This window comes from Clarias gariepinus, chromosome 1 (assembly GCF_024256425.1).
Source record: "Clarias gariepinus isolate MV-2021 ecotype Netherlands chromosome 1, CGAR_prim_01v2, whole genome shotgun sequence".
Taxonomy (NCBI): domain Eukaryota; kingdom Metazoa; phylum Chordata; class Actinopteri; order Siluriformes; family Clariidae; genus Clarias; species Clarias gariepinus.
In genome coordinates this window covers 40,049,803-40,070,411 of record NC_071100.1, presented here as the reverse complement: position 1 = coordinate 40,070,411, position 20,609 = coordinate 40,049,803, and the positions used below count along the sequence as shown (strand labels likewise).

Genomic DNA, 20,609 nt, shown 5'->3' with positions numbered 1-20,609 from the left:
AAGCTGCACATGGTTTGTTTAATTTAAACAAACTCTTAAACATTATAATAATATACGGCACATTCCCATGATATAAGAGGGTAAAGGCATTTTTTAAGGTGCGTTTTTTTTTCTTTTTCTTTTTTTTTTTTATAATCACCATCAGGGAGGAAATAGCAGCTCTGTTTCCATTCACATCACACCAACGTGTCATTGATTATTTTCCTATAACATCATGTCCTGTTATATTCATATATACTGTATTTATTAATTTTTTTGGACACTTCCTGCATTTTAACATTTTGACATTTTCTGTCCTGTATAGCTCAAATCCAGCATTTCGCCAGTTTTAGTTTAGACTTTTTAGTTCAATTGAGTGGAACACGATATACATACTGTAATAGTAATAATAAGCACACAGGATCATCCCTATTCCAAAGCTTCACAGGCACTTTATTTTATTTCCAACATTTCTACATCATTACATAGCACTCCTTTTTTTTCCCTCTGTTTAAATTATCTTCCCTCAAGCCTTCCTGCCTCATAAAAGTCACTACTTATTTTTCCTTATGTCAGTCCATATTTAGTCCCAGTTGCACTAGAGGAAAGCAAAAGCAGCTTGCTCAGTGAGAAAGATAAAAGCCTTATGTGTTAATTAACCTATGATGAATAGGCCGTGCTCCTGCAAACAGTTCTGTTATGAGTCCCCAGTGTATTTTCTGTGCTGTGTGAGAGAGAGGGAGAGAGAGTGTGTGGCGAGGCAGTAAGGAGATGTGCAGATAAACGATGTGTATCTTGGGGCTCTCCGAAGTCATGATCAAGCGATGCTTCCGAGAAGTACGGCTCATGGTCATCATCATCATCATCATCCTCATGATAACAATGACATACCTAAATCTGCTTAGTTAGTGAGCTCTGACTAACGAATTATCAGCCAGATTTGAGTAATAGACTCCTCATTTGGGCCCTAATGCGTTTTGCATAGAGAGCAACCTCCTCTCATCAGTCTTGAAGATGAATCGGCTTCGCGGGCAAAATTCTAAAGATATTAGTCTAGCGACCACTGCATAAATCATAAGATTTTTTTTTACTAATGGGACCAAAGTTAAACACACTCCTATCCTCTTAAGGACACAAAGAAGATTATTATAATGTCAGGATTACAGATGTATAGAAGCAAAGGTTACTTTTATTTAGAGCATGCACGGATGATGGCTTTTTCAAAATATGATATATACGTTTTCGATGTCTCTTCGCTGAATAGCGAACTGCGCGTACAGAGTAGCGTGTATAAAAATTATAGCCGTCTCTAACGATGCCAAGTGTCAAGGTTTGTCGTGTTGACTTAGATAACCAGGTGTTCGGAGAAAGCTGACTCAGTCTAACATTGCGTGACCATCAGTGCTGGTTTATGGTCATGCTATAATAATAATAATATGACGTTATACAGCATTTGAAACTCATCAAATTAAAAAATAGCCTGAAGCAGCCTATTATATCAAATCAATTCTAATTCAGTTTCTGTAACTGTAATATTCACTATGTTCATTTTTTTGTTGTTGTTTGTTAGAACAATTGACCGTCTTGTACAGAACAGATAACAAAGGGATTTGCTTTCGGCAGGAGAATAAGGGAAGTGGGAATGTCAAGGCGCACGGCGGAATCAAAAGCCCCGCTGCTTTCGTCTGCGTCTCTTTTGTGAGTCCTTCTCTCCGGAGGCCTGTCATACAAGACTACTCCTCTCGCCTTCATTAGACAGGCGTTCGCTTCCTGCACCCTATATGCACCGCACCCCCCGCTGTCAAATTAAGCATACACACACACACACACACACACATACACATACATGATCCCACGCATAGAAAGCCTCATGCCAAAGTACTATTTGTGTGTGCCTGAACTGTCATACCATCCTCACACATGTGTGCAGGTTGCATGCATGCTTTCATTCTCCCACAGCACATACGTCGCTTTGTCATGCATGTAGCCTACACGCGTGGTCCAAGGCATCGTCCCGGTATTTGCAATGTTTGTGCATGTGTATGTGTGTGTGAGTGAGTGTATGTGTATACCTGCATGTGCGATGGCACCGGCTTTGTTTTGTAAGTCTAATTTGACAGAGCATTAGCTGGGGCCTCGGCGCTTGCCAGGTCGGCTGCCTGTAAGGAGCCAGAGGTGCTTGCTTGAAGCCGCTCTGTGAAGCACAGTCACTTTGAACAAGGCCGCGCTCACACCACACTGCTCGCACCGAGGGCCTCTCTCCTCTCTCTTGTTTTTTTTTTCATGCCTTGGAAGTGGAGTGTATGTGGTGGGGGGTGTAGAAGGCAGGACGACTGGCCTTAAAAAAAAAAAAAAAAAAAAACTTGTTCTCTCCTCCTGAGTGTTCGATTCTTCAATCAGTTGCGCGCTTGAAGTTTGTCAAAGCAGAGATGACAGAGATGACCCTGTCCCCCTCACCCTCTTTCATTACGAATTCGGAGGGGGGCTGCTGGCCTTGGGCTGCTTCGGTGGGATGCTTTGCTCATTAGAGGAAGAAAGTGTGACTTGAAGCTCCATTACACCGCGGCTCTGCCGAAAACAGGTGTGGAGGAAAAAAAGCCGCCGGTGTTACCACAACCCCCCCGCTGGCTTACTGAGAGAGCATCGAGTGGCCAGTGCAGGAGGACAAACAAGGGCCAGTGTGTGGCGTCTGTTTCCTGACACCAGACGCTCAAGGCTAGAAAACAAAAGATGACACCGATGCCGAGAGAGGCTGGAAGAGGAAATCATATCTGACCTTTAAACCTGAAAGATTCTTTAAAATATGCTGTTGTGACATAAACTGCTTTAGGAAGGCGAGATCATGACCTTAAAAATGGTTACACCTTTTTACCCTTTATATGCATTATTATATTAATAGGACTATTGAAATACCATAATATATTGTTCGTGACTAATATCAATATTTTTTTAATATTAGCTCCACAAGTGTACAGTGACAAAAAAACTAAGGAAAAATGTGTTTTATATTATATTATATTATATTATATTATATTATATTATATTATATTATATTATATTATATTATATTGTAAGTAGTTTTGTTACCTTTTTCACAAAATTATAAAAGATGTGAATATCCATTCAAAATTTCTGTCTTTTGAGCGGGCGTCGCACAATATAAAGGAGATGAGGAATATACAGTACATCGACACTGTACTCCAGATTTCTCTTTGCATAAACAATAGCAACATCAAATAAGAGCAGGAATGGAACTGAAGGCACTGTTGCGATGTGAGACGCCGGATCTTGACAGTACACTTTTCCTAGATCATTCAAAAATGCGGGACAGACATAGATAAATATTTTTTTTTAAATAAAAAACGTGAATGTATGAATTAATTAATTAATCAGTATAATAAATCCATGCATATATTTTAAAGATGCTCCTCCTAAATATAGAAACTTTTTCCATGTTTTATCATCTTTTTCTTAGTTAATAATAATCCTGTTTTCTTGCCCTACTGCCCAAAATGTTTCTGACGTTCATTATATCTTCTCGAAATCACGCCAGAAGGAGTGGACATTTTCACCAATCTGGACCAGGCACCTGCGTGAAAGTGAAAGGAAAACCAATTAGTCTTTTACTTTTGGAGTTTCTGGGGAAATCTCTATTTCTGGAGTATTGTTCATCACCTTGCTGCTCTCGGCAGATGGATCAGAATCTGCATCTATGTCTTTTTAGCTTCCATAACAGAGCTCATTGTTGGGAACACACACTACGGCTAGCTGACAGTGCCATCTATTGATGAAGATTGCAGAATGCCATAAGCTCATCAAACACCAGCAGTCTGCACTGTAACATTGAAGAGTTGTAAAAATAAATAAATAAAAGAAAACATTTATTTTGGGTCAACATGATAAGGTGTAAACTTGGGTATGCTTTTTTTTATACATGGTGTATATGTACTGTATAAGTAATATTTGCACGAATGTTTAAGTTGTATGGAGCTTTAATATCAAGAATATAAATAGCTTTTTCCAGAAGTAGTGTACAGTATCATGACAAAACAACTAATGGCATAACAAATGAGAAGAAGCTTTTTCCCAGTCTGATAAAAAAGCTTTCCAAATACAGGTAAGCATTTGGAAGTTGTACATTATAACTTAATGAAATATTCATCCATCCATCTTCAACCACTTATCCGAAATCAGGTTGTGGCTTAATGAAATATAAAAAAGTAAAACACTACTTACAACATACAGGTGGTATTGGTGAATGATTGTATGTTCAGTTCCAACAATCAGGTGAGTTTCTTTCACAAGTTGGTGACAAGTTCCATTAATTCATCACAAAATCCATCGATTTGTTATCCAAGTTATCCCAAGGATCAGGTGTTCCATTCGTTTCGTTGAATGTTCACAAGAACGACTGCGGTGGGCTGCGAGCCACCTCGGCTGGAATCGTCAGTCATGGACACATCAGCATATTGAGCTTGAAGTCATCCGTAAATGTTATTCAGTTTTAATCCTTCATTTATCAGAAATTTCATCACAAGTCCTGATTTGACTTGAACGGCCCTTGTTTATTAATTTGTATTAATTTAATACTAATTTATTAATTAATTTATTATTTTTTTAATTCATTAATTTGTATTAATTTAATAATCATATATTCATTCTTTTCCTTTTCCTCCTGTAAATGACTGTAAGCAACTGTAACCAAGTATAAGCAATTTCCCTCTTTGATTAATAAAGTTCTTTGAATCTTGAATTTTAAAAACACACGATTTTAAGGTGCATCATTTCGACATAACAAATCAACAAGTCAAAACAATACAGATGTTCTATATAAATCAAATATAAAACCTATGAATCTGTTAATAAAACAACAAACACCTACAAGTTAAGTTCTCATCTGTCTACTTAAACAGTTCGGTTTTATCTTTTCTTCTCCAAAAGCTTTCTGTTTTATGCCAAACTTCTGGCTCACACTCACACGCTGATGCTGATGTGGAAGCAACTGTTTATAGTTGTTTTGAATGAATTTATAACAGACCCTAATGTCTGATGTTATTCATTAATAAATTAAAAGTTGAACTTTTTTTCTTTCTCACTAGCTAATTAACTATTTACATTTTGTGATTCCTTGACTATCTTAACATTTTTGTTATTGGCAGTGTTACTCCAAAATAATTACGTTGAAGTGAGTTAAATTCAATTTAAATTTAAAATTCAATTACCTTCATTTCTTTATATAATCCCCAGCAACACTAATGCACTTATTTCAGCATTTCAGTAGTGCTTGGATACTATCAAGGTAGAAAGTTTTCTCAGTACGCCAGAGCCACAATCAGACTGCCCGCTTCATGTCTGAAACACCGGTCTCTTAGGAACTCCTTTAATGGTCCAAACATGTGGAACTGGCTTGGAGCGGGGTCAGTACTGTATGAGGGACGTGACAATAACTCCCATCTGAGTTCTTGTCATGTGCAAGTAGTGTTGGTGAATTATTGTGTGTACAGTTCTCATAGACAGATTCTTCCACAAGCTGGCGACAAGTTATCTGTCGATTTTCAAGGATCAGACGTTCCACACAATTTACGTTCACGGAAATGACTGCAGTGAGCTCCGGGTCAGCTCAGCCAGAATCATCATTCACTTCACATTTTATAAGCTATGCTTCCCAAATGAGGAAATCTGTTGTTCTGGAAATCCATAAACCATCAGCCCTGAACCTTACCCATTAAATTAAAAATTATTATTGCTGTATACAGTAAGCCCCCGATGAGCAAGTTCCATTCTGGGAGCATGTGCATAAGTCGATTTTGTTCAGAAGTTCGACAAAGTGAGTCTTATACAGCTTTGACACAAATATACAATGTAAAGCATAAAATAAACAATGTGAGACAATTCTGTCTCAGAGCTGTTTCAATAAATTAATAAGGATTATTCACCATCAAATATAATAATAATAATAATAATAATAATAATAATAATAATAATAATAATAATAACCATGTCCGGCTTACAGAACAGACATTTTCTATCATCATGCTCCCAAACTGATTTATTGAAACTCATTTCCCCCCCACAACATACCAGAGACTTTGGACATTTTATACATTTACTTACATTCAAATATTGTATATAATTGTAAATATTGGTATCTGGTTCACTGCAATGTTTTTTTTTTATTTTTTTGTACAATACACGTGAACTACTTCCAGGATTTGTTTATATCTACCATACGAATGTTCGTAGATCTGGTGTCCGTACATACTGTATCTGCAGGAAATTGGGCAATCCATATCCATATTCATATATTATTGCTTTTCCAAGGTGTGTATTCAAACCGAATAAGTAGCTTTCGCTTAAAATTTATTAAAATGAACCATCATGGTCTTCCTTGACAGTATCAAGAAAACATTGTTTTGAGTAACCTTCCTTTCTTTTAATTAACGTTTATTCCATTCTGTGGAATATAACCAGTGACAGCATCCTACAGAACACAACCTTTTTGCTGTTGCTTTTCCTCCCAGATCATAAAAACTTGTACATGGTACTGTCAAAACCACTTCTTAAAATCTTTTCTTTTTTTTTATGGCCAGCTTGCTGTGTGAGCGTTCACTAATGTTCGGAGCCTGACAGGAGCCATTTTGCACGGCCGAGGAGACTGAAGAGGCCTGGCGACCCCTTTCTAGCATAATTTCCTCACATCACACTGTGAGACTTCATTAACTCTGAGGGCAATTTCCACACTTTTTTTTTTTTTTTTTTTTTTGCTTTTGAGGCATTACCAATGTGGTGTGCTGTATATTACACAGATGTGACACATAAATGAAATTCAGTAATAAGCTGTTTAGCATGAAGGCCAGGGAAGCTGCTTTTTACTTTAGCTATAAATTTAATGGAGTCGTTCATCTTTTTTTGTGTGTCGGACGTGAGACTGACATGAAATGACAAAGAAATGAACCAAAACTTTTTTGTCAACATACTTTTTTTTTTAATAACACAGGATTTCAGGGCAGCACGGTGGCTTAGTGGTTAGCATTGTCGCCTTGCACCTCAAGGGTCTGAGTTCGATTCCCTTGTTGGGATGGAGTTTGCAGGTGCTTGGTGGGTTTCCTACAGTTTCCTTCCACAGTCCAAAGACATGGAGATTAGACTAATTAATGTTCCCAAATTGCCAGGGTATACCCCACCCTGTGCCCTAGGTCTCCAGGGATAATGTAGGCTCCAAGCCCCATCCCAACCCTGTATACCAGATAAAGTGGTATAGATGACAATGTGTTAGTGAGAGAATTTTACCTAATTTTACCTTACTTTTACCTAGAAATTCAAAGCTTGCACATAACTAGTTAGGGCTTTCTATCAGATCTATCCATAATTCTTCAGATTACAAATAAATAAAACATTTAAACAAAATGCCTCTTATTTGTTATTGATATTGTTATTATTATCTCTAAGGGGATATGCTTAATGTACAGGATGGTGTGTAAAAGTGAGATAAAAAGAGAAATGGCACCCCCTGTTGAAAACAGTACAGTCAAGCCAGTATAGGTGAAGTCGACGTACTACAGTATATTTGACCAAATTTTATTTACACCCGTACTTTCATGAAGAGGAAAAAGATTTATAAGTACCGACAATAATCCCATACAGCTTTCCATTGTTAAGTTTTTTCTGAGATAAAAAGAGATGTGACCTGTCTAGATTGACATCAGGACAAATCTGAATTACTTTAGCCGTTTGGGTTAGACGTCTTCCCAGACAGGACAATCTAGTCCCGGTACACTCCAATAAGCGATGTTCATCTGTCTAAGTGCATCTATAAACTCTTTGCCCTATCAGTACCTTTAAATGATACATGAAGTAACAGGGTGAGCTGTCTGGAAAGAGAAATGCCAATGGCTCACTCCGAAATGTCAAACGTGACAGTTCAAGGCATGGGATGGGAAGATATGTGTGATCAATTCAAAGAGCTGCTGCTCATGATTGCTGGTTAAAAAGTGGATTTGACCTGCATAGAGGTGAAACAAAGCAAGCACAAACGGAGCTCTTCGCAATCTTTAACTAAAAATAGGGAAATTCCCTACAGGTTGTATTACTACCTTATGTCCAGAACAACCAGGATAGGCTTTAAAGCTATACGCCAGTGGTTCATGAAAATCAAGAAGTATTCAAGAAAGTATTTGATTGATTCGTAATTATAGCACCACTGGTATTTTATTAAGCAATATCACAAGAGATGTCATGCTGTTGTGCTGAAAATCAGCATTGAAGCAAGAATACAAAAGACCTCACAGCCATGCTGATACTGAGTACAACAGCACAACCTTAAGTGTGATATTGCTTTTATACAACACCATCTATTATAAATTTATAATCTGATTTGTTTATTTAACCAGTTACTTTGCTCCACCAACATATTCTTTCATCACTGGTGGAACAAACTAACCGCAATTGGTGAGGCTGGTGACCTACAGACAGTCTAATTAACAGGCTGAAAGTAGGTTTAAATTTTTTACATATACGATATAGTCAAAAGGTAAGGAGAATAAATCATGGAGGTGGTAAACAGTCCTGTAAATCTCATGAATTTCTCTTTATATTTCCACTTATTCAACTTTAGAATAGACACCAAGTAGTGCCCTTGACCAGGACTTTGAGAGGGATTTCGGGTTCAGCCTCGTGTTAGACGCTAGTTAGCATTCTAGATTGCATTAGCCATGAACAGAAAAACGGTCAATTTAGGGTCAATTCTGTAAGACTTAGCAGAAATTACTAAGGAGACAAGTTGTTTAAGATAATGTTCTCACTGTTTTCTTGCTCAAAGTGCCACCATGGCTGGTTTAAAATGTGGGCAGCTGCTCTCCACTCTTTCCAGTACAGATAAACATCATATTATGTTGGATAGATTTCTTCATAATGTCCAGCTTGTAAGATATAGTTCAGTTTTTACCTTTTTATTTCCAAACACTGAACACGCAAATGGGTACTCCAATGAGTTTTTATTTCAGGAAGGCACATAAGTTAGAAACAAGAATGTTTGGCAGATTTAAAATAATCTTAAATTAAAAGCTTTTAATTTACATTAACAGACAAATACCAAATGCAATACTTCAAGCAGTAAAACCTTATATCAACTTTTATAAGGTTAATAAGTGGTGTTTAAACAAATAAGGGGTTTATACACTTTACAGTAGTTTATCAATTAAAATGTTTAATTCGATATGGCAGGTTTAGGCAATTTGGTGACATTAATATTCATAAATTACAGGAAAGGTACAAATTAGTTTGATGCACTTTTTTTCTTTTACCATCAGTAGCTAACATGATGCTATTATTTATTTTGTAAATGAGTATTACATTTATTTTTTTTTAATTAAAATTTCTTTCTAGAATTGAAATCCATTCAAAAAAAATAAGCAGTCTGTTGGTGCTAAAGTACCATGACAGATATTATGTATCATGACAATATCTTGAAGTTTTAGTACCATAATATAATTTATTTGCCATACTACCCAACCCTGTCCACCAATCAAGTGTTAGAAATTCACAGACTTTTCTTCATCAACATCTCCTCAGAATTACTCATGCAGCTCTTCAGGAATGTCCGACACCTGTTAGAATAATCTTCAGGACAGTCTCGGAACAGACTCACATGAGGCGGTGTGATAAAGTCGTAGCTCTCGGCGCACACCCCTTTCTCCTGCAGCGACTGAACCATCTTCTCTACGTCTCTATACCTGATCACTTGGTCTGCTCTGGAGTAGAGGTACATCTGAGGCCAAGGTGCTGGACGATCCATCATGGCGTCGTAGTGGTTCTTGTGGAAGTGTTTGGTCACGGGGTATAAGACGACTCTGAGGAGGACCACAGAAACAGCGAACAGAGCCAAGAGAAGCCAGCGCAGCAGGACGTTGACCTTTGGACCCAGCGTGGTTTTGAGAGCTCGTAGGGCGCCCAGGACGTTCTGGTTCCCTGGAGTGCTGTCCATCACCGAGCCTACAACATACAGTGAGCTGAACTGCTTGTGGCTTTGCAGGAGCTCCACCATGTAGCGGTAGAGCATGAAGCCACCGTTGCTGAACACGTGGAAGAAGATTGGGTTGTTCTCCACCTCGTAGTCATACAGGATTTCTAACAGTTTCTGTGCCGTGTTGTGGAGCTCCTTGTAACCGAACGATTCGGAGATGAACACCGTCTTCAAGGGAGCTGTGTAGCGCACAGTTACACAACCCTAAAATATGGCATATAACATAGATTATACCGTGCACATGTAAAGTAAAACAGAACTAAAGAAGGACTGGTCAAAGCTTAGAGCTTACCTGTTCGTTATACATCGAGCTGTACTTTGAGAGATACTTGTCCCGACAGCCAGCCCAGCCTAATAGGATAACCACTGGCTGCTTCGATCTGTCCCAGTATTTCTCTAAATAAAGAGAACAACATCAGTAAAGAAAATGAATGATTAAAAGTTCTATTATGTCCAACACCATATAAATGATCTGTTCTTTTTTATATTTTATATTTCTGTTCAACTTTAAATCAGAGGTCTCACAGTAACACAAGACCTTCATCATTAGCGTTTGATTAAGGAATAGAATAACAGATGCTTCAACATATACTACTGTCCAAATAAATACTGTACTTTCAAGACGCTTTTATCAAAAAACAAAAACAAAAAAAAAGATGATGAAGCCTAGTAAACATAGTAATTTATAACTTTGAAGAACCTTTAGGGTCATGTACAGCAAGTCCCAACTTATGGCCGAGTACCGTTCCAGGAGCACGTTCATAAGTCGGATTCGTTTGTAAGTCTGACATGTTGAGACTTACACCCGTATCTCTCTTATGTGTTATCACAAGGGGCCCTCAAGTATGGGTTATCGCTATTTACTGGAAGTTTTTGCAGTTTTGGCGTAGTGATTACATTTCCAATCTTTCCATGTGAAAAAAAAAATTAAACGTTTAATTTTTGTTTAATTAAATGCTTTTTTCCTCGCAGAAGCTTGCAGACCCTGTGGAACTTCGTGGAATGTCGGGCGGTGCCTCACAATGCCCAACACCCTGTCTCATGGCGAGTCAAACTGCGTAGATGAGATAGTGGCGTTATACACTTTTGACTCAAATATACAATGTAAAGCATAAAAACACGAAAAACACGGGTTTGGTGTTTTGGTTCCGCATTATATTCTCACAAAACTGCGTCTCCAAATTGCGAGGGAAAACCCCAGTGACAGAGCAGGTTCAGCTGACCTTGTTAAAATGCAACGCTGCATGGTTTTTACTGCACGTCAATTTGTCTCAGAGCTGTATCGGACTGTGGATTACAGTATTCACCACCAGGACAGGTTTACAAGACAGCCATTTTTTCTCAACGTGCTCCTGGACTGATTCATTGATTCCGTTAAGGCCGACTTGTTTCTTCTGCATCCCCACACTCAATTAACCAGACTTTGGACATTTTTACTTTTTATACATTCACTTACAATAATGTATATAATTGCAAATATTGGTAACTGGTGTATGCAATGTCTATCATTTGTACAATACACGTGAGCTACTCAAAAGTATACTATACAAATAAATAAATAAATAAAAATTTCATTTTGCATTTAGTGCAAGATTAGTGAAGACATACTGTAGCACCAAAAATATTAGCAAGAACAGCAGCAAGAAGAGAAGGGAGGCAATTTCAGTTTTATTTTTAAAGCAGCAGGTTACAAGAGGTTTAATAAATTAAGGTTAAGTGAGGTTTATTGTCTATTAATATTATAATTTATTCATATACAAGTCCTTTCTAAATCTTTTGATTGTTTTTTATATTCAGAAATATAATTTAAGTATTGGAAATTGTTAATATTGGTAAATTGGTTAAATATTTCCTTTGGGGATATGCGTTCCACCTTAAAGACTCGCCTCTGGAACGGATTAAATCCATTTGCTGAGAGCCCACTATGCTTACAGAATCGCACATAAGTATCGCGATAATATCGTATCGGGAAGTGACTGGTGATTCTCATCCCCACTTTACATTGTGACGTAATAACGCCATGGGGAGAGCCGAACCCGCCGAACCTGCTCCTGTTAGCCTGCTGCTAGCGCCAACACTAGGACATCACCTCCGACTCACCTGAGACCTCGGGCTCCGGAAACACTATGCTGTAGTCCATGACATCCTCTCCCATGTTGAGAAGCGTTATTATCCTTCAGGTCTGACTGCCATGAAACCGAGCCGCAGCCTCACTTCGACCTGCCTGATGTACCGCACCACAGTGACAGCGAGTCACACGGCACAGCACACAGCTCGCTCGCTCTCTCTCCTTTACACTTCCGGGTGATGATTCAGGCTTAATCCCGATTACGCACTCATTGTACACGTAGTGCACTACACATCCAGTACTGTAGTACTCTGTTTAGTGCGCGGGTATAGGCAGCATGGAGGCATTAGAGATACATCTCAGGGTTTAATTAAAATGTTCAAATTGAAACGAGAAAAAAAAAATCTGGGCCTGTGAATGTCTTATAAACAATACCTGAATTTCAGAATTAAAATCTATTCAGTGACAATTTGTGCTACTTGATGCTATATTAATATTTGATTCTAGACAGATGAATGAAAAATGAAACAACTGAGTTACAGGTGCACTTATCACATTTTACTCGATGCAACAAAAAAATCTGTAAAACATGATCAATATACACAGATCACCCATAACAGAATGACTACCCGCCTAATATTGAGTAGGTCCCCCAAAACAGTAATAACCTATGTGTTCTGACACCTTCCTATCACAACCAGTGTTCATCTTTTTCATCACATTGTTTGGTACTACACAGATAATTTGAGAAGTCCTTTAAATAGGAAACTAATAAACTACTACTACTGCTAATAATAATAATAATAATAATAATAATAATCAAATGTCAGAGGTTCAAGCCCTAGCTCCATCAAGCTGCCACTATCAGGCCCTTGAGCAAGGCCCTGAACCCCATCTGCTCCAGTTTTGCTGCATCATGGCTAATCTTTCACTTTGACCCCAAAAGGATGGGATATGTAAAGAAAATAATTTCATTGTGCAGTAATGTATATATATCATTTAAGGGCTTCTTCAAAGAAACAAACTAATTAATTAAAAACTTAATTAATTAATTAATTAATTAATTAATGTTTATTTTTAATATAAATAAATAAATAATAATAATAATAATAATAATTATTATTATTATTATTATTATTATATACAAACCATATAAACTTTTTTCAAGGAAATTCTTACTGGTGAGAGAATGGCGCTTAATACACAACTAGACACACTCCTTCCTTCTGGACTTGTGATTAAAATCAACTTGTCCAAAGCATTAAGTTGTTGAATTAACTGCTTTGTGTAACAAATTAAATAGCTCCTTTTATATCACACAGAGAGTCAGATAAGGTAATGCTTTTGATAAACCACCTTCATAGAAATGTACAGCACATAATCCTAGATAACTGCATTATGCTCCTTACGCTTCAAGATAACAATGAATACTGGCCAACACCTGCAGTGAGAAGTCTCCTGGGATCTCATTACAAAGCAAAACAAATCAGCAATGGCGCTCCTGACCATTCTTTCAGCATTGGTGTTGATCCCTTGTAATGCTAACTCTAACTGAACTCCACTGGCAATTATAGATTTGCCATTAAAGTTTCTGCAAAAAAGAAAAAAAAAAACAGTAAAAATAATTCATTGTGAAAAAAGGTATATTGTAATGCATTGCAAGGTTGGGGCTTTTCGTTTAAATGAGAGACTGTTTTAGTGCAGCTGTGGAGCTGACTGCTTTAATTTAGCCTCATATACATTTTTTTATTTATAATAGAATGACATGACATTACAGTGTTCTAGTCCCTTATCAGCAAGTCTTCTTCTACGTTTGATCAAACTATGATCTGGCATCTGATGATGCTTAAGAGTGTAATGAAAAAACACATGAGAATAGAGATGTGGGTTAGTTAATTTGCTCTTTAAGTAGGAATTTTTCTAACTGCATTGTAGTCAAGCTTAAGTAGGCATGGTTGACAGCTTAAAAAAAAATTTATACAGGTTTTATAAATAAAGAAAATACTGATGTGCACCACAGAGTTATAAAAACAAATGCTTGGAAAACAATCATCAAGGAGTTTTTACAACTAATATAATTTAATCCTATACATTTAGTGAAATTATATATGAGTAACAGGAAGAACTGGAGCACATTTTACCCATCCTTAAAACTACACCATATACAGAGAAACAATTTTTTAAGGAGAACAACCACCAGGCCCTTTCAGTTGTTACCCGATAGAAGAAAAGATTTACTGTCAGAAAGCACTCCTCCCTCTGGTTCCAAGATAATGGAGGGCACAGGCATGCTGCTAACTCTGTCAGCCTTCACCATTTTCAGCCCAATTCCTGTGCTCATGCCAGCCTGATCTGGAGGTATTGCAGTGTCTGAAGAGATCTCTGTAGACACGCGTCTGGAGAAAGGCAAAGAGTTGGTACTGGAGCCATCAGCCTCGCTGTCTGTCCAGCAGGACTCTGTGTCAGAAGCAGAGGACAGCCTTGTCTTCCCCCAGCGGCAGGTACCATGTGTGGCATTGCTGATCCGGACACCTAGGGCATGCTGGCTGGTTAGGGCTGTCTGATGAGAAGAGGTGCCACTGGTGGAGATGGAGGATGAGTGCTTATTCATTCCAACACACAGGATAAGGCGAAGAAGTGGAACATAGCGCACAATAGCTAGTCTGTACTTAGGGTGTGTAATAGCATAGATGATAGGGTTGTGGATGGCAGAGGCTTTAGCGATCACCGCAGGGATGGAGTTCATATAAGGAGTGAGGACGTGGGCATAGCCAGCTGTGGCTGTGAGAGCCACTACAGAGTAAGGCGACCAGGAAATCACAAATAAAAAGATAACCAAGAGGGCCACTTTAGCCATTTTCCATTCAGTCTTGATGCAGTCGAGAATCTTATGTGTCTCACTTGAGTTAAGCCGTCTTACCTCCATCTGTGTTTTTCGAATGGCTTGAAAGATAGCCAAGTAACAGGCAGCGATAATGCTCAGAGGGGTAAAAAAGACAAAAATGAACAAAAGGATGGTGTAGGTACGCACCGATGGCGTGAACGACATGTAGTCCCAAGAGCAGGAGGTTTGGAGTCCCTCTGGAACATATGCACTCCATCCAAAGAAAGGAGGTAGACTCCATCCCACAGCATAGAACCACACCAGAGCTAGGACTATACCAGTTCTTCCTTGACTGACCTGTCCCAGCAAAGCAAAAGGCTGGGTTATGGCGAGGCAGCGGTCGACAGCTATAGCAGTTAGAGTCATCATGGAGCAGATACCAAAGAGGCCACCACAGAAGGCATACAGTTCACATGCAAGCTCGCCGAACACCCACTGTCCGTGCAGGCTGGCCACAAAGAACACAGGCGACTGTGTGAGCGACATGAAGAGGTCAGACACAGCCAGGTTGACCACCAGCATGTTGCCTGGTGTACGTAGAGGGCGGCTCCGACAGAACACATAAATAACCATCGCATTTCCTATTACACCTGTGATCCCCACCATAAGGATGACCGACCCGATGATGTAGTGAACGTGATCCGGGACATCCACAGTAGAAAACAGGCGTGCAAATTCATCATGTAGGATGGGGGTCGGCCCATGGTGTGGTACATGCTGCGTCTTATGGTTCTCAGCATTCAGGGAGTCCTTAAACACGGCCGTGCAGTTAGAATTGCCCGGGTGGCAGAGATACTCACTCTGATTTAAGTGGAGGCTCATGATCTTGGTAATGCAGAAGTTCACCAGGAAAGGTCCAAAATATAGTGTATATTTAAAATAATAATAATAAATGACATGAATGTGCCCTAAAATAAGACTTTCTGTAAAAATGGTATCTCGTCCTGCTTTCAGCCTGAGCAAAAATGGCTCTAGCATTAGCTTTTTATATATGTATCGATCACTGCTCACAGGATGGCATTGATTTGTGTTCCCTAGTCTGATTTACGTGTATGGACTGATGTTGTCACCTAGAATGGAGATTTTAAATAGAAACAGACTCAAGATGAAGCCCCGTGCAAAAAGACACATTAAGTTAAGACACATTCATTTACCTTCAATATGTGGTTTTTTTTTTTTTTAACTGCACAAATCATCTGGCAAAGAACTGGATCCTTAGAGCAGGATGGAAAAGTGGTCCATGAAAACTATAGATTTTAGGAGTCATTAACTGACTAACTGTCACTCCTATTTGGGTTCAGGTTAAAATATACACCCTAAAGTGGCACAAATGGAAAAACTAAATACGCTAAATAGATCATTTAAGTAACTGTGGTAAGCTGAATCAATTATGCAGAGAACAAAACGCACAGCAAATTATTTGTTCCCTTAATTAACATGATTTATTTTTTTTAAAAATGCTTAGTCATCTGAACATGTGGATATTCTCCATGACTCCAAAATCCAAGTCTGTGAAATCTGCCATTATAATTATGATTTTACAAATGTAATTGGCAATAAACTAATGTATAGAGATTAAGATAGACATTTTTAGTTTAGTTCTAGTGATGTTATTGTTTATTCATTTATAACAATGTGTATAGGAATGATAAATACAATTGAAACAGCATCCTACAAAATGGATTGGTGTACCCGCCTTGTGCCCCAACACTACTGGGATAGGCTCTAGGCCCCCCGCAACCCTATATAAAGGATAAAGTGGTATAGGCGATGAGTGAGTGAGTGAGTAAGTATTACAAGGCTTTTAAAAAGATTAGCAGGGATAAAATTTCCCTGCTTAAAAGAAGTTAAGCATAGACTAACCAGAAGGTGGCAGCCAGTGTATAATACTTTGTGGTACACTGCCTGGCCAAAAAAAAAAAAAAAAATTATTAAGGAGATTTTAAATGACTGGAATTGGGTTAAGAACTGTACAATACATGCAAGCACTGTCCTAACCCTTTAACATTGTAGTCAGAAAAAAATAATTTGAGGAGATCACTTAAAAGCTTAGTAAAGATGCAAATAAAAATATAAATAAATAAATGATAGTAGAAATCACAGCTATGTTCATAGTGACAGTCAGAGTGTTTCCACATGCACATTGTGACGAGAACTTACAAGACCAGGACTCAAGAGCCATATGGAAAACCACTTGTTAGTGAGACTATTCAGGGGGAAATAAAAAAAAACACTTACAGTATCTGCTAGGGAGCATAAAGACTGGACTTTGGAGCAATGGAAAAAGTTCATGTGGTCTGATCAGATGGTTCAGATTGTGTCTATTCCAGAGCGATGGGTGTGTCAGGGTAATAAGGGAAGAGCATAACACGATGCACCCATAATGCATAGTTGCCACTGTACAAGCCTCTGGAGGCAGTGTTATGATCTGGGGTTGCTTCAGTTGGTCAGGTCTAGGCTCAGGAACACTATGTGGTGATTAAATGAAGTCAGGTGATTGACCAGGTTATCACATCTGCTGAGTTTTTCTTCCGTGATGGAACAGACATATTCCAGCATCCAAATCGTGTGGTTCTGGGAACATGAGATCTCATTTTGACACATGAATTCAGCACCACACTGTGCACACTAATCAAAGCTAAAAGCAGTTAATAAATTCTTGGAATGTCCAAACTTTTGGCCAGGCAGTGTATACAGAGTATATAATGAAGATGATCTAGGTTATGTAGCCTAATATTATTAATCATCAAATTAGCAGTTACTTCATCGTACATCCTCTCACATCGTGTCTGTGTCCATGTCGGCACCTGGAAGGTAAACATTTGATCTCATGATCTAGTGCCAAGCTAACCCTTTCTGTAATACCGTGTCTAAGAAAATATCAGCCCATAAACTCAAATGTGCTCTCTCTTTAAATTAAAACGGTCAGTTTTACGGAAAGATGTTTGGGGTCGGTGGTCTTACTCACATTTCGATTTCTCACGTTCCTTCAATAAAAATGCATCATAAAGTATCGTTTCAGTGTTGGCCAAGCAGAATCCATTGGAGCTCCATACATCTGGTAAGCAAAATCAATATCAGATATAATAAGTATTGAACAAAATGATAATTTCTACTTTCTCAAAAGATGTTCATTTATTTTCTATAGTGGTAGATAATATAGAAATTATAGTGTCTTGTTCTTTTATACTTAGCTTATCATAAGTAACACCTTATTTACAGGAAATCTTATGGCAGACTCTTTAAACATAATAATAAACACTTAAAAAATATTTTTAATAATAAAAAAATGTGTAATCGTTAATATGGTGATGCTTTCTGTAAGGATTTTATTTAGCGTTAAGGAAGTAGAAGGGTCCCCAGTAGCAACACTCTGCAATAGTCAGAGGTAAAGTAACATGACAAGTAGCATGACAAGCTTGCAGTGGAAAAAAAAAAAAAAAGAGAGAAGCTGCTTTTTCCACGGAAGTTCCACAGCAATAATACCAACTATAAATAGATCAACTATGATGTTTCATTGTTTATTAAACTATCACCACCAGCAACTTTCTGTGGTGAAAATATATGATGTGCATAGAAAAATAAATTACCACCTGGATTTAAATGAGCAAACAATGGATACATTAATTATCCATTGGATACATTAATGCAGTGATTAATTTGGATCAGCTGGCAACAAGTTATTTAACCCTAACTGATGCACTCATGATAGTGATGAAACATCTTTGAGGAGGAAATGTGGTCAAAAAAAAGGAATTTTAAATGATTATGAACGGAGATCACTTCAACTTTTATTGAAATCTAATTTTAATAAACCAGCAGTAGAACTCATTATTATGTTTAATAGTGAAAGTAAGAGCATTTTCACACTCTCAATGCGAAGAGAACTCGAAGAATTTGGAACTTAACAACTGTGTAGCTCTAAAAAAATGTGATTCTGGAAGGAAATAATTGTTGTGACATTGCATACGCTTATAGAAACAATGCCATGGCAAATACGTGCCATAATCAAAGCAAAATGCAGCCTACGAAATATTGGCGTGTGTACCTTTTTTTGTGATATGATAGTACATTAAATCTGCTTTGTGTTTGACTACAGAGCACCATCTCATCATTGTTTACTGTCCTAGATGTGTGAAGCAGTCATATAAAGACAAACCTGCTTCTGAGACAGGACTGAAATGCTGATCCGAGTCGTAGGCGACGTTTACAGCCTGCTCAGGTAGGGGTTCCTCGACGAAAGCAAGCAATGCTTCATCCTGGGAATACTGAGGAAGACAAAAACCTCAGTAAAAAATAAATGTCTTTGAGTGTTTAGAAATCAAAACTTATGGATTAATTCATGGTTTTTATACCTTGTTAAACATGCAGATTATACTGGTTAGTAATTTTTCCACCTCGTCCAACTGGCTTTGTGTCATTGTTGATTCCATAAGGTGCACACTAAAAAGAAAAAAATAATAAAGAAATATTTAAAGAAATAATACAATTTCTGTGGAATTTGTACAATCTACTGTAAATCACCATAATTCCACCTTATTATACTGTATATATTATACTGTAGACTGAACACACCTTACTTTTTGCCCATGGGAAGTGATGGACGATTCACACTTCGGTACCTTACAATCCAAAACTAAAAGCTAAATGCTTGCCTGTGGATTTTTGGGAAAGTCCCTAATGGTTTCTTTTTAGAATCTTTACCAAAGCACTGATCAGGGAACTTTAAGGGTGCTTTCACACTGGCAGCAGGAAAACCATTGGCCAGAGCACCTTCTGTACTGGGGCGGTGGATGGGTTAGTGGGTAAACTAGGTGGTTAGATATGGTTCCTGATTTCAATGTCAAATTTAATTTTACTTTAAATAAAGTCGATGAAATATTTATTATGAATACCTTTTTGAAGTGTGTTCACTGATAAGACCAATCTTTTTCACCATCTTTTTGTATTTCTTTCCTCTCTCTCTCTCTCTTTCAGCCAAGAGATAATAAAGTGCTCGAGATGTCTTAATATTTTTGCTAAAAACCTTTTCCAGCATTAAACGCACTCTACCCTGACCCTTTCCCAGTGGTAAAAATGTCCCTTCCAACATTAAATATTTAAGAATTGCACAGGAGATTTACCCTTAACTTAATCCAATCTTTGTTCAAGCTGCCCACTGAAATTCTTTAAATCATGTGCACATTAACATTTAGGCAATTGTTTCACAGGCTTCTATGAAAAACCTGACACTATCTACAATATGCATACTGCTGGTCTAAAGAGTGTGGTAATCTGATTTTCGAAGAAATTTTAAGAAACAACTTTTGTTTGCGAAACCTAATCACAAATAAGCAGTTAGAACAAATAACATGGAAAAGTGAAGCACTTACCCAAGTCCACTTCGTGATAACTTCATGTAATGTTTTATAGGGAAGGAAATGTTGCACAGTTCAGTACAAAAGGACACTTAACAGATTAGTGCAGGGAATTTATTTACGTGCCTTCTCCATGTGCTGTGTGAGGAAGACTAAGACACAATAACCAGCACTGTTTGTTAGAACTCACGGTGCACTACCCTGTACGTGTATAGTGTTAATCTTGGTTGACTCCAGCTTGGAAGTATTCCAACATTCCCCTGCGTGTCTATGGGAAACATGGAGATTGAAGACACCACG

General features: G+C 37.9%; 3 protein-coding genes across 3 annotated transcripts; all 3 read right to left on the bottom strand.

Moving 5' to 3' along the window:
• Window positions 1–8,980: 8,980 nt before the first annotated feature.
• Window positions 8,981–12,382, bottom strand: tmem53 (transmembrane protein 53). Its single transcript, XM_053500316.1, has 3 exons — window positions 12,101–12,382; window positions 10,293–10,396; window positions 8,981–10,204 (listed from the first exon to the last, which is right to left on the bottom strand). Exons 1-3 carry the CDS (start codon window positions 12,153–12,155, stop codon window positions 9,518–9,520), a joined length of 846 nt encoding a protein of 281 aa, XP_053356291.1. The 5' UTR covers window positions 12,156–12,382; the 3' UTR covers window positions 8,981–9,517.
• A 1,857-nt stretch (window positions 12,383–14,239) lies between these two features.
• opn4.1 (opsin 4.1) lies at window positions 14,240–15,774 on the bottom strand. Its single transcript, XM_053498878.1, has one exon. It carries the CDS (start codon window positions 15,772–15,774, stop codon window positions 14,275–14,277), a length of 1,500 nt encoding a protein of 499 aa, XP_053354853.1. The 3' UTR covers window positions 14,240–14,274.
• Window positions 15,775–17,183: 1,409 nt separating this feature from the next.
• On the bottom strand, window positions 17,184–20,455 carry LOC128531375 (PX domain-containing protein 1-like). Its single transcript, XM_053505193.1, has 5 exons — window positions 20,325–20,455; window positions 19,308–19,395; window positions 19,112–19,220; window positions 17,921–18,010; window positions 17,184–17,759 (listed from the first exon to the last, which is right to left on the bottom strand). Exons 1-5 carry the CDS (start codon window positions 20,348–20,350, stop codon window positions 17,731–17,733), a joined length of 342 nt encoding a protein of 113 aa, XP_053361168.1. The 5' UTR covers window positions 20,351–20,455; the 3' UTR covers window positions 17,184–17,730.
• Window positions 20,456–20,609: the final 154 nt, after the last annotated feature.

Coding starts and splice junctions, on each gene's coding strand:
- tmem53 (XM_053500316.1), bottom strand. CDS start 12,155: ATGGGAGAGGATGTCATGGACTACAGCATAGTGTTTCCGGAGCCCGAG. Junction 10,397..12,100: donor TCCGGAGCCCGAGGTCTCAG/GTGAGTCGGAGG, acceptor CTCTTTATTTAG/AGAAATACTGGGACAGATCG. Junction 10,205..10,292: donor GCTCGATGTATAACGAACAG/GTAAGCTCTAAG, acceptor GCCATATTTTAG/GGTTGTGTAACTGTGCGCTA.
- opn4.1 (XM_053498878.1), bottom strand. CDS start 15,774: ATGAGCCTCCACTTAAATCAGAGTGAGTATCTCTGCCACCCGGGCAAT.
- LOC128531375 (XM_053505193.1), bottom strand. CDS start 20,350: ATGAAGTTATCACGAAGTGGACTTGG. Junction 19,221..19,307: donor TAATCTGCATGTTTAACAAG/GTATAAAAACCA, acceptor TGTCTTCCTCAG/TATTCCCAGGATGAAGCATT. Junction 18,011..19,111: donor CAGTCCTGTCTCAGAAGCAG/GTTTGTCTTTAT, acceptor TTTGCTTACCAG/ATGTATGGAGCTCCAATGGA.